We start from the raw sequence: 13,282 nt of genomic DNA, 5'->3' as shown, positions 1-13,282 counted from the left end.
GCTTGTTGTGAAATAATAAACCTTCCAGCTGACCTGTTGCTGTCTGAGTCACTGTGGACTTTCCACTGTGTTGAAACATCAGCTGGTATAAAGGCTGAGCGACACCAGAACCTCTTCATCTGGATCAAACTGCCACTCTTCAAGATGAGACGTGTCGTCGTCGTCGTGCTCGGTGAGAAGCTGAATCATTTTCATTATTTATCTGAAGCGTTCATCAGAAAACAGACAAGTGCTCAAATGTGTTTGTTTTATCGGTGTGTGTGTGTGTGTGTGTGTGTGTGTGTGTGTGTGTGTGTGTGTGTGTGTGTGTGTGTGTCCAGCTGTGTTGTGTGTGTGTGATGCTGTGACGTTCGGTCCTCTCTGCAGTGGGAACTCTAACAACAGCAGACGGAGGTCGGACTCCTGGGGACAGGGACACTACGGGGCCAGACGGTAACACAACACAGTAACACAACACAGGTGCACAACACAGTAACACAACACAGGTACACAACACAGTAACACAACACAGTAACACAACATAGGTACACAACACAGTAACACAACACAGTAACACAACATAGGTACACAACACAGTAACACAACACAGTAACACAACATAGGTACACAACACAGGTATACAACACAGTAACACAACACAGGTGCACAACACAGTAACACAACACAGTAACACAACACAGGTGCACAACACAGTAACACAACACAGTAACACAACACAGGTGCACAACACAGTAACACAACACAGGTGCACAACACAGTAACACAACACAGTAACACAACACAGTAACACAACATAGGTACACAACACAGGTATACAACACAGTAACACAACATAGGTACACAACACAGGTATACAACACAGTAACACAACACAGGTGCACAACACAGTAACACAACATAGGTACACAACACAGTAACACAACACAGTAACACAACATAGGTACACAACACAGTAACACAACATAGGTACACAACACAGGTACACAACACAGTAACACAACACAGGTACACAACACAGTAACACAACAAAGGTACACAACACAGTAACACAACACAGTAACACAACACAGGTACACAACACAGGTATACAACACAGTAACACAACACAGTAACACAACACAGTAACACAACAAAGGTACACAACACAGTAACACAACACAGTAACACAACACAGGTACACAACACAGTAACACAACATAGGTACACAACACAGTAACACAACACAGTAACACAACACAGTAACACAACAGAGTAACACATCAAAGGTACACAACACAGTAACACAACACAGGTACACAACACAGTAACACAACACAGCAGGGGTGGGCGGATCTATCCAAATAGTGATAATATCGACACCAAGGTGAGTATTGATATCGGATCAATACTAGCGCGATGGGATTGATATTTTTGTTGTATTTTCTCTTCTGTACGTTCAGGAAATCACTTGTATTTCTTCAGAGTTGTGCAGCTGTTACCTGTGTGTGTCCTCTGTTACCAGCGTCTCTGTCACTCAGGTTCACTCTGAAGTATAAACATGGCAGAATGTAATAACTTCTTTGTGTATCTGTTGAAGGAACATTAGTATTCATATTTAGGCTGCATGCAGATTTAGATTTAATTATGCTAAATATAATTTTCTTATTTGGCTAAAATCTTTGTCCTGTGTTTTGACATCATCATGATCAGCTAATTAAAGGCAAAAGTACAAAATCACTCAATGATCAGGAATGTTCAGGTGTCAGTATCGGCAGTACTGGCCCTGTAATTACTTGGTATTGGATCAGATTACATTCTGCATCAGAATTTACATCAGATTATAAAACAGTGAAAAATGAATGTAAATCCTGCAGCTGTCAGAACTCTGTGATGCTTCATACATTTAATTTCTTTGACTCACTTCTACCAAAGTTACATGTTAACTTTTACTCGAGTATGAACACGAGTACTAATCAGTGGTTGAAGGAACAATATGTACATTTACTTGAGAACAATTCTGAGGTACTTTATTTAAATATTTACATTTCAGATACAAATGCTGTTCTCCTCACTCCACTACATGTATCTGATAACTTGAGTTACAAGCTGCTGTTAACATCTGGATGTGTTTCAGGGGGGACCGGGTCCACAAAGGTCTGGACATCGTGTGCAGAGACGGGTCCACCGTCTACGCTCCGTTTGACGTCACGCTGCACGGAAACGTCATCGTGTACACCGACCCGGCGAAGGCGGCCATCAACAACGGCATCAACCTGAGAGGAGAAGGTCAGAGACCAGTTCTGCTCCACGGCGTCTCACAGAGGAGCGTCTGGACTCTTACTCCACTAGTTACCTGACAGCTTTAGTTACTTTCATGATTCACTAAAAGCTGATAAACTCTGAGGTTGTGTTCTAAATGTAACTCTGTTTCCTCTGCTGTCACCAAACAATCTGTGGATTCATGGAGACGATAATCTGCAAAATGATTTATATATTAATATTTAATCCAGAATAAAAATAATTATGTAGCCTCATTATTAGCCTGACAGTACCTCACTACTGCACATGACATTTTGAGTGCAGTACTGGAGTATTTGCACAGTGTGGTATTTGTACTTCTACTGAGGTCATCTGTTCCTGCAGGTCTGTGCTTTAAGTTGTTCTACGTTCGGCCTGAGAAAACCTCAGGATCTGTGAGGAAGGGCCAGAAGATCGGCACCATGCTGCCCATGCAGAGTGTTTACCCCGGGATCACCTCACACGTCCACGTCCAGATGTGCGACAAGAGCGACCCAACACCGTACTTCTGATGGACCCAGGAGGAGTTCTGATGGACCCAGGAGGAGTTCTGTAACATCTGTGTGTTCACATCGAAGATGTTTTTAAAGCCAAATGCTCCTCTGTAAATAAAATGTAAAAAGCAGATCTGTTGTGATTCTTTAATCATCAGGAAGTACAAATACTTAGTTACTGTACTGCAGTACATGTTTCATGTATCTGAGTATCTCTGAACACAAACACCTGAACTTTCTCCTCCTCACAGCTTCACAACAGCCTCGTTACTTTAGTTTGATGCATCTGAGGTGAATTCTGGATTCTTGTTATTTCCCAACATCAGCAGACTGATGTGGACCAATCAGACGCAGCGAGACGAGACAAAGACGTAAAAGCCGTAAACAGACAGAGAGGGAGGCTGGAATGTGGAGAAAAGGCGTGTTAGTGTCTCGTATCTGCAGAGAGTTTCTGATTTTCTCTCTTTGTTGCTGCTCGGGACGCTTTACCAACCCAACATGTGTCTATTTGACGTCCTGGGAATGAGACTCAACAATCAACTGTCTCTGTGGTGCGTTCAGGAACAGCTGGGACAAATCCTACTGATTCTACCTTTAACTTTAATAGTCTTTGAATTCTGTTAATATGACGTGAGCTTCAGTTAGCTTTGAGCACAAATGTCCTTCAGAGGGAGACTTTTTACTCTGATACTCTGAGTCCATGTCAGAGCCTGAACTCTGTTACTGTACTGGAGGAAACAAGCTGGATCAGAACTTCTGCTTTTACACGAGAACCTGAACGTCTCCTGCAGGACAGGCTGTAAGGATGGACGGTCAGGAACAAACATTACTCTGTGTTAATGTCACTTCAGTTCACTGACAAACAGCATCAGAAACATGTTTCTGTTCACTCTCAGTCTCTACAGAACCATCAGCTGATGGAAATTATCATGAGATCCAAACAGTCTTTATTTTATTTTCTTCATATCAACTCTCAGTTTTACACTCAGTGATCAGGATGATGGACCTTTTCTTCAAGAAAATGAGCGACAGCAACAACAGAAACAGCAAAGAGACAAACATCTTACAAAAAACATTCCTCAGTCGAATGAATTTAAACTACAACGACACAAAAAACGATCCAATGAAAGACAAACTGCTCCAGGCTTCATCACTTCAGGTCCGACTGGACACATAAAGTCCATTTAGAATGAAACATCTGACTCTCAGTCCGTCAGCTCACACTGACGCTGGGAACAAATTAAAGGTCACAAAGTTAAAAACCCTGAGAATTCACTCACAGGAAGACTTTTATTTCTGATATCTGACACAAAACTTCAACCGACCTGGAAATGTGTTTTAAAAAGACTCGAGTTCAGAAAAGACCTGAAGTTAAGCTTCTGTCTCCCTGAGTTTTGTCTTCCAGGCAACAAAGATCAGTCCAGAAGAGTCCAGTGAGAGGACAGATCTCTCTGTGATCGACTCGCTGCCCTGTGACTCTTTATCTTTTCAGAATCAAGTAAAAAAAACAACAAACGTCTGATTTGACTCATTGGCTCAGGAGGAACTCCTTGTAAACATGAACATCAGGATGCAGACTTGTTCAAGTCTGTCAGACCTGTGAGGCTGCATCTGTTGCTATGGTAACAGTGCAGCTCATGAGCTCAGTCTCATGTAGAGGAAGAAGAGGAGGAGGACGAGTGTTTTCTCTTCGCGGCAGGATGGCGGCAAGGAAGAGAGTGAGGCAGCCAACTATCAGGCAGCCGCCGCTGAGGCAGAAGGCGATGTCATACGACTGAGTGAAGTCATAGAAACATCCTGAAGAAGACAAAAACACAGCGAGTATATATCAACCACAACATCACCAGACTGCCAGAACAAACGTAGTGATTGTACTCAGATTCTAATTCATTGTTTCCTTGTTAATTCAGCAAATGTTCTACATGAACTTCTTTCTGTCTTTGAGTAGAAACATGGAGTCTGTTTGTCTCAGTGATGGATGGTTTGTTTCATACAGAGCAGGAAGTGACATCACATCAGACCTTAATGTAGCTGAACTGAAGGACTGAGAGCTGGACACTGATCGATCCCTCAGGACGGCTGGTGCCAGCAGGGGTACCAGATAAATACCATCATTTCCTCACAATACTAGAATATCAACAGAATCTGCGGTGGTGAGGTGAACGACCTCTGACCTACGACAGGAGGACCCAGCATGAGGCCAACGCCTCCGAAGAACATGAGCATCCCATGAGCCTCGGCGAGTTTCTCCGTGCCGACCACCTGACTGGTGACGTACGGCGTCAGGGTCCAGTTCCCGGCCATGAAGCCCAGAACCACCGACAGCACCTGGAGGTCCAGGTACGACCTGAAACACAGAGAGACGCTGATGACTGTAATCCTCTGTTACCTGTGTGTCCTCTGTTACCTGTGTGTCCTCTGTTACCTGTGTGTGTCCTCTGTTACCTGTGTGTCCTCTGTTACCTGTGTGTCCTCTGTTACCTGTGTGTGTCCTCTGTTACCTGTGTGTGTCCTCTGTTACCTGTGTGTCCTCTGTTACCTGTGTGTGTCCTCTGTTACCTGTGTGTCCTCTGTTACCTGTGTGTGTCTTCTGTTACCTGTGTGTGTCCTCTGTTACCTGTGTGTGTCCTCTGTTACCTGTGTGTCCTCTGTTACCTGTGTGTGTCCTCTGTTACCTGTGTGTCCTCTGTGTGTGTCCTCTGTTACCTGTGTGTGTCCTCTGTTACCTGTGTGTCCTCTGTTACCTGTGTGTGTCCTCTGTTACCTGTGTGTCCTCTGCTACCTGTGTGTGTCCTCTGTTACCTGTGTGTGTCCTCTGTTACCTGTGTGTCCTCTGTGTGTGTCCTGTTACCTGTGTGTCCTCTGTTACCTGTGTGTGTCCTCTGTTACCTATGTGTGTCCTCTGTTACCTGTGTGTCCTCTGTTACCTATGTGTGTCCTCTGTTACCTGTGTGTCCTCTGTGTGTGTCCTCTGTTACCTGTGTGTCCTCTGTTACCTGTGTGTGTCCTCTGTTACCTGTGTGTGTCCTCTGTTACCTGTGTGTCCTCTGTGTGTGTCCTCTGTTACCTGTGTGTGTCCTCTGTTACCTGTGTGTGTCCTCTGTTACCTGTGTGTCCTCTGTGTGTGTCCTCTGTTACCTGTGTGTCCTCTGCTACCTGTGTGTGTCCTCTGTGTGTGTCCTCTGTTACCTGTCCTCTGTGTCTCACCTGCTCAGGGGGATGAGCAGCACTCCCAGCCCGCTCACTCCGACTGTCAGAGCATACAGGAGGACGCTGTTGACCTGCGGCAGGTCGGCTATGATGCCCAGCGCCAGTTTACCCACGCTGCTCCCAATGGAGTTGAGGGAGACCAGGGACATGGAGGAGACGCCGTCCGTCAGCCCGGAGCTCCGAGCCAGGTCCTCCAGGAAGAGCTGAGGGGGGAACTGACCTGCAGGAGGACGAGGAGATACAGGTGAGCAGGTTCAGCTGCCGGACGACTGAGAGATGTGTGTCGACTAAGAAGAGAAGAAGAGACTGACCGAGACAGTAGAGTAAGAGGGAGACGCACAGCGCCATGAGGACTCTGTCCTGAAGGACGGACAGCATGGAGAACAAACACCTGCGGAGACAAAAGATGAATCCACATCTCGTGTGTGTTCTCGTCATTAGAGATACGACAACTGATTATTTATTTCATTTCTATGTCTTACAAATTACACACCGACATCACCAGTGAGTGTGTGTGTGTGTGTGTGTGTGTGTGTGTGTGTGTGTGTGTGTGTGTGTGTGTGTTACACTCACTGACAATATCGTCTTGTCTTGATCTTGATGGAGGCTGAACATGTGACTGGCAGTTCCTTGGTTTCCATGGCGATAACTAAATCTTTGGCTGAAGGCTTCTGATTGGACGGCTCCTCAGCCGCCCGCCCTGAGACGGCAGCGTGCTGTTGGAGGTAGTATTTGGACGGGGTCAAAGGTCGCATGAGGCCGGCGAATGCCACTACGTTGAGCGCCAACGCTCCGACAACGAGCAGGCAGCCGTCCACACCGAACAGCTGGATGAGCTCGCCCTGCAGCACAGAGTACAGGACGCCGCCCACACTCGTACCTGCAGACAGGTGGTCATGTTTCACTGCAGTGACACTTCTGTACGTACAGTAAGACGTTGTCAGCATACAGACGTCTCCACCATCTAGCTTTTTTACTGGAAGCAGCAACAGAGTGAACAGATCACAGGATCAATAAAGAAAACGCCAACAGCTCATAGATGAAATTATTTACACCATCGTGTTGCATCACTGCTGTTTATCTCAGCAGCTGCAGTGAAGCCTTCATCTTAATACAGGTGAGACACCTGATGACTTTATATCATCAGGAGGAGGAGAGGAGGACTTTATATCATCAGGAGGAGGAGAGGAGGACTTTATATCCTCAGGAGGAGGAGAGGAGGACTTTATATCCTCAGGAGGAGGAGAGGAGGAGTTTATATCACCAGGAGGAGGAGAGGAGGACTTTATATCCTCAGGAGGAGGAGAGGAGGACTTTATATCATCAGGAGGAGGAGAGGAGGAGTTTATATCACCAGGAGGAGGAGAGGAGGACTTTATATCCTCAGGAGGAGGAGAGGAGGACTTTATATCATCAGGAGGAGGAGAGGAGGACTTTATATCCTCAGGAGGAGGAGAGGAGGACTTTATATCCTCAGGAGGAGGAGAGGAGGAGTTTATATCACCAGGAGGAGGAGAGGAGGACTTTATATCCTCAGGAGGAGGAGAGGAGGACTTTATATCATCAGGAGGAGGAGAGGAGGACTTTATATCCTCAGGAGGAGGAGAGGAGGACTTTATATCCCCAGGAGGAGGAGAGGAGGACTTTATATCATCAGGAGGAGGAGAGGAGGACTTTATATCATCGGGAGGAGGAGAGGAGGACTTTATATCCTCGGGAGGAGGAGAGGAGGACTTTATATCATCGGGAGGAGGAGAGGAGGATTTCATATCTTCAGGAGGAGGAGAGGGGGACTTTATATCCTCAGGAGGAGGAGAGGAGGACTTTATATCATTGGGAGGAGGAGAGGAGGACTTTATATCATTGGGAGGAGGAGAGGAGGACTTTATATCATCGGGAGGAGGAGAGGAGGACTTTATATCCTCAGGAGGAGGGGGGGAGGATTATATGTCATCGGGAGGAGGAGAGGAGGACTTTATATCATCAGGAGGAGGAGAGGAGGATTATATGTCATCGGGAGGAGGAGAGGAGGACTTTATATCATCGGGAGGAGGAGAGGAGGACTTTATATCCTCAGGAGGAGGAGAGGAGGATTATATGTCATCGGGAGCAGGAGAGGAGGATTTTATATCCTCAGGAGGAGGAGAGGAGGACTTTACATCCTCGGGAGGAGGAGAGGAGGACTTTATATCCTCAGGAGGAGGAGAGGAGGACTTTATATCATTGGGAGGAGGAGAGGAGGACTTTATATCATCGGGAGGAGGAGAGGAGGACTTTATATCCTCAGGAGGAGGAGGGGAGGATTATATGTCATCGGGAGGAGGAGAGGAGGACTTTATATCATCAGGAGGAGGAGAGGAGGATTATATGTCATCGGGAGGAGGAGAGGAGGATTTTATATCCTCAGGAGGAGGAGAGGAGGACTTTATATCCTCGGGAGGAGGAGAGGAGGACTTTATATCCTCAGGAGGAGGAGAGGAGGACTTTATATCCTCAGGAGGAGGAGAGGAGGATTATATGTCATCGGGAGGAGGAGAGGAGGATTTTATATCCTCAGGAGGAGGAGAGGAGGACTTTATATCCTCGGGAGGAGGAGAGGAGGACTTTATATCCTCAGGAGGAGGAGAGGAGGACTTTATATCATCAGGAGGAGGAGAGGAGGACTTTATATCCTCAGGAGGAGGAGAGGAGGACTTTATATCATCAGGAGGAGGAGAGGAAGACTTTATATCATCAGGAGGAGGAGAGGAGGATTTTATATCCTCAGGAGGAGGAGAGGAGGACTTTATATCCTCAGGAGGAGGAGAGGAGGAGTCTCAGCTTCAGATCACTACAAACACACATTTGGATGCTGCTGGAGGACATTATTAAACAATAGCGATGATCATGTTATACACTGCCAGTGTATAATTACATCACAGAATCAGACAACCAACCTTTGAATCTGAGATAATAACTTGTTTGTGCTACCTGCAGACAGGAAGTGTGACAGTCATACCTGTCTGTATTATCCCCAGGGCCACGCCTCTCTTCTTGTCAAAGTACAGACAGACGATGACGACGACGGCAGCGTACAGTAGACCGTTACCGACACCTGAGACACAAACACAGGATATAATTAAACCTTGTTAATGAAGCCTCACAGACAGGATATATAATGAGGCTGAGACATCTGGCGGTCCAGGTGAACCAGAGCAGGGGCTCTCAAAGGTAACAGTTAAAGGTGCACATCGGACTTTTATCTGAGGGTCCTGAACAACTGTGGATAACAAAATAAAATTTAATTGGCTGGTTACTGCCACATCTTTCCCATCTCGCCGCTTCACAGCGCAAAAAGGTAACAAATACTGAGAAACAGGGTGGGAATTCGTGACCGCTCCAGAATAGAACAGTGAGTCTCATCATCACATCGATGATCTCATGTGAAGCCTCTCAAACAGCAGCAGCACATCAAAATGAAGAACGGCACTTACAGCACAGCGGGTGAGCTCAGCCGGTTTGATACGATTCGTAACTGACTTATGTGGGAGGATTTGACTGAACTTAACATTGACGGTTTATAGCACTTACAATTGATCCGTATTTACCATTTTGTTGTCTAAAACCAACCGGCTAACGATACACTTGTCTGTGTCATGCTGAACTAGCAAGCTAGCTACTTACGATGACAAACATCTCCTCAGGGTAAACAGGTCGCGGTGAGCTGTCATTTACTGACTACCTGTGAATGTAGCTGGTGTTGCTCCTGCTGAGCGGCTTGATATTATAGCCTACATGACAGACTTACATGGTGTGATCTAGCATCTCATACTGAACACCTCTGACCTGTATTTCTGGCCACTCTGGTTTCATGGAAGCTGCTGTGGATTTCTCAGCAATGTCAGGAAGCAACAGTTAACTTTGACAGCGGCTACTTCTTACCAACCACGATGCCGTAAGAGAAGATGAGGAAGGAGACGTTGGGAGCGAAGGCGCTGAGCATGAACCCCCCCGCCACCATCACACCGCTGAAGACAGCGACGGGCCGAGCCCCGAAGTTCACCACGCAAACACTGCAGACGGGACCTGGAGGGGAGCAGACGTGAGAGACGAGAGGAAGCAGAAACACAGGAGAGAAAGAGTCGAGCAGACGGTTCCTCACCCACTATGAGTCCTCCTCCGGCCACCAGGGAGCCCACCCAGGCCGTCATGGCCTTCCCCTCCCTGAAGGTGAGCAGCCACTCGGGGTAGAGGATGCCCAGCGACTGAGGAGAGCCGTACCCCAGCAGCAGAGCCATGAAGCTGCACAGCACCACCACCCAGCCCCACCCACCGTCCAGGGCGGCGGGCTGGGCAGCCGGAGGTCCTGAGTCTGGCGGACACATGGTGCGATGACGACGACCTGCAGGGACACGGCTGATATTTGTTAGTCCGCACCAAACATGTGTGGTTACCATGGAGACGCAGGTCAACAGCTGTGAACACCAATCATCTGATCATTCAACCTCTGATAAGACAAAACAGTCTGATCAATAAATGCTGAGAGCAGTTAAAGAAGCAACAGTTGGTCAGAGGTCACAATAACAAAGTACACATCATCATCATCACTTCTATTATTATATATAAAAGATATTCAGACAGGCTGAGCTGCAGCTTCACCTCTGTGTTCTGACCCACTGGGTCTCTGGACGGGTTGGAGCTGTGAGGCTTTAACGTGTCATCTGTCATCAGGACTCAGGTTTCTCCTTCAGACGCTCCTTCATGTTTTCGCGTCTGTCTTCGCTTGTAGATTTCGTGGTCTCACCTCCGAACAGCCTGACACGTTTGTGTCTTTGTCACCGGACGAACACAACACTCACAGATACACACACACACACACAGACACACACACACCTGGCTGTCGGTTCGCCGCTCACACGGACAACACGGTCCTCATCTCCGCCGAGCGTCTGCCGGTGAACTCTCAGCAGAAGTGCGTCCAGCTCCGCCGTGCGGCTGCTCTGAGACGGTCTGACTGACGGTCTGACGGTCTGACCCCCTACAGGAAGTTGTCTCTGTGACGCAGAAACCGTGTTGAAGCTGTTCCTGTTGGTCTCACAGCGGCGCGAGACCCCCGCGAGCCAGAAGGAGAGCAGCGCGTCGCGTCGCGTCGCGTCGCTTCGTCCGCTCTGTTCGCGGGCGGGAGGAGAACACTCATGGTTCACCTGAGGGCGAGCTTCACCTGAGAACATTAACAGAGGTTGAAATGACAGTTAATGGCCCCTTAAGGTACAACTGAGAGGTACCTGTACTTTACCCATCTATTTTCTATTTCATGCCAAATTCAATATAAAGTGGTCAGAATATGAGTTTAAATAAATAATCATATAACCTGTCATTATTCACTTAAAGATGATCATAAATCCGTCAGTTTCCTTCACTTCACAGTGTGAGGTAGAGAGCCCTTCAGTGCGTCCTTATCCAGTCCATTCCACTTGCTCATATGGAGAACGCCCTCATCACTGCAGTCCAGGCCATGTTTTTCATCCTGCTTGCACTCGGTACCTGCAGCTGTGTTCCCTGAAGCACACAGAGCGACTAGAACAGCATGAGGAGAAGAACGCGATGAAGAATAATGGATATAAGAAAGTTAAGTATTTAGTATTAACTTTAAAGGTAAGTATTCATCACTGCTGGCAGTAACAGTTAGTTAGCTCCGCCCCCCCGCTAACAGCAGAAAGTCCCATGGAATTAATGAACCAAGCGCTCCCTGTCTGACTAATACAAACCTAGCTTGCACACTAGAGACAATATATAGACCAGAAACAATCTCTGCACACGTCTTTGTTGTTTCCGGTCAAAAGTTACATTCCAGTTCTAACAGAACGCTGCTACTTAGCTAGTTAGTCTGAAGTGTGTTGTGAAGCTGGTTGTTTATACAGCTCAGTGTGTCTTTTTACCATAGACCAACTTCTGGAGCATCAGCTGTTCTCACTTTACGCAGGGATGCACACGGTGAAACAGGAGCTGAGCTCATTCATGTATGATTATAACCAGTGGGTGATGATGATGATAATAATAATAATAATAATAATAATAATAATAATAATAATAATAATCACTCCACCTCCCTTATTGACCTGTAGGGGTCAGGGCAGAGGAGCACAGGGAGTGAGAGAGGAGCGACCTCTACTGGAAAGGCAAGTCTGAAGGATTTCAGAAAGAGTGATTGTGGTGCAGACAGACTTGGAATTGTATAAAAGTCAATATGAAATATGAAACATTTCAGTCAAGGTGCACCATATAAGACTTATTTATAGGTCCCATATTATGAAAAACAGGTTTTCTCTGGTCTCTACATATATAAGCTGGTCCTCTCTGAGCCTGCAGCCCCACTGGTACCACGGAGCTCCTACAGGCTGTTCAGATTCTGCTCCTGTCGTTACGTAACTAAAGGAGTCATTATCATAGGCCGACCTCCTCTGAGCGGAGACAGGAGATATCTGAGAGGAGGCGTTCATCTCCGAGGTGAAGTTCAGTGTGTCCAGCAGTGAGACAGCAGAGTTTCACTCAGAGCTAGAGTCGTAAATGACTCTGTTGTTGGTTGTAAAAATCAATGTAAGTGCCTATATTCTGTCCCAGCTACAGAACAACAGAAGAGACAGTGGCTGTGTTTCATTGTGCACACAGGTGATCTGAATCTGCAGCAATCAATCCAGAGGGACCGTGAGACTCAGCTAAAACTAAAAGACGGCAAGAACTTCACAATGGGACCGTTACAGGCTGGTACTGATGAATCAAGGTCCAATAGAAACTGACTCGGCAACACGTGTTCAGTCTGAGTTTCCCAGCTGGTTGTAGAGGAGCATCAAAGTCCATGATTACAGTACTGGACCCAAAGGGGACGCACTGAAACACCATCACATCAGGTTCTGATCCGTTCAACCGCCTCCTCATTCAGAGCCGGCAGCCCAGTCCAGGACAGTTTCATGTTGCTGAGTCTCTTCGACCTTGTCCTCCTGTTGGTCCTCCGTACAATATGATGTATATACGAGTCTATTATCTGTCCTGCCTTTTTATTACATCATTTCATTCTTACTGTTATTGTTGTTTACTGTAATATTACTGTCCTTTGGCTGCTGTGACATTTCCTCGTTTGCGGGACAAATAGTCCTTCTGATTCATCTGTTCTGTGGGGAAATGTAGACCTGTCCCTTCAAATCTGGTGGAAATCAAACCTCAGAAGTGTGCAGACAGGAAGTCTAATATTTGTTCAGATGTTTTGAGGAACTCCAGACTTGATATACTTGTTCTTTACAGGTGTACGTTAACTTTGGACCACA

At 46.7% G+C, this 13,282-nt stretch overlaps 2 protein-coding genes across 2 annotated transcripts; one reads left to right on the top strand and one right to left on the bottom strand.

Moving 5' to 3' along the window:
• Positions 1-15: 15 nt before the first annotated feature.
• On the top strand, positions 16-2,902 carry LOC119010054 (leukocyte cell-derived chemotaxin-2-like). The gene is made up of 4 exons (XM_037081912.1): positions 16-172; positions 321-432; positions 2,114-2,265; positions 2,623-2,902. The coding sequence occupies exons 1-4, from the start codon at positions 145-147 to the stop codon at positions 2,787-2,789; spliced, it is 459 nt and encodes a 152-aa protein (XP_036937807.1). The 5' UTR covers positions 16-144; the 3' UTR covers positions 2,790-2,902.
• A 793-nt stretch (positions 2,903-3,695) lies between these two features.
• LOC119010046 (monocarboxylate transporter 9-like) lies at positions 3,696-11,426 on the bottom strand. Its single transcript, XM_037081899.1, has 10 exons — positions 11,332-11,426; positions 10,620-11,181; positions 10,123-10,362; positions 9,903-10,046; positions 8,980-9,075; positions 6,555-6,861; positions 6,293-6,372; positions 5,979-6,201; positions 4,946-5,118; positions 3,696-4,568 (listed from the first exon to the last, which is right to left on the bottom strand). The coding sequence occupies exons 3-10, from the start codon at positions 10,343-10,345 to the stop codon at positions 4,363-4,365; spliced, it is 1,452 nt and encodes a 483-aa protein (XP_036937794.1). The 5' UTR covers positions 10,346-10,362; positions 10,620-11,181; positions 11,332-11,426; the 3' UTR covers positions 3,696-4,362.
• Positions 11,427-13,282: the final 1,856 nt, after the last annotated feature.

The sequence above is a fragment of the Acanthopagrus latus genome, chromosome 20 (genome assembly GCF_904848185.1).
Source record: "Acanthopagrus latus isolate v.2019 chromosome 20, fAcaLat1.1, whole genome shotgun sequence".
In the NCBI taxonomy this organism is placed as follows: domain Eukaryota; kingdom Metazoa; phylum Chordata; class Actinopteri; order Spariformes; family Sparidae; genus Acanthopagrus; species Acanthopagrus latus.
The sequence above is the reverse complement of the archived record's forward strand: the minus strand, read 5'-3'. Positions and strand labels throughout refer to the sequence as shown.

What these genes read in the sequence shown, in the direction of transcription:
- LOC119010046 (XM_037081899.1), bottom strand. Translation starts at nt 10,345, where the DNA reads ATGTGTCCGCCAGACTCAGGACCTCCGGCTGCCCAGCCCGCCGCCCTG. An exon ending in CTGCTCATCCCCCTGAGCAG is followed by an intron (nt 5,119 to 5,978) that starts GTGAGACACAGA and finishes TCTGTGTTTCAG; the next exon opens with GTCGTACCTGGACCTCCAGG. An exon ending in GCTGGGTCCTCCTGTCGTAG is followed by an intron (nt 4,569 to 4,945) that starts GTCAGAGGTCGT and finishes TGTCTTCTTCAG; the next exon opens with GATGTTTCTATGACTTCACT.
- LOC119010054 (XM_037081912.1), top strand. Translation starts at nt 145, where the DNA reads ATGAGACGTGTCGTCGTCGTCGTGCTCG. An exon ending in GGACACTACGGGGCCAGACG is followed by an intron (nt 433 to 2,113) that starts GTAACACAACAC and finishes GATGTGTTTCAG; the next exon opens with GGGGGACCGGGTCCACAAAG. An exon ending in CATCAACCTGAGAGGAGAAG is followed by an intron (nt 2,266 to 2,622) that starts GTCAGAGACCAG and finishes CTGTTCCTGCAG; the next exon opens with GTCTGTGCTTTAAGTTGTTC.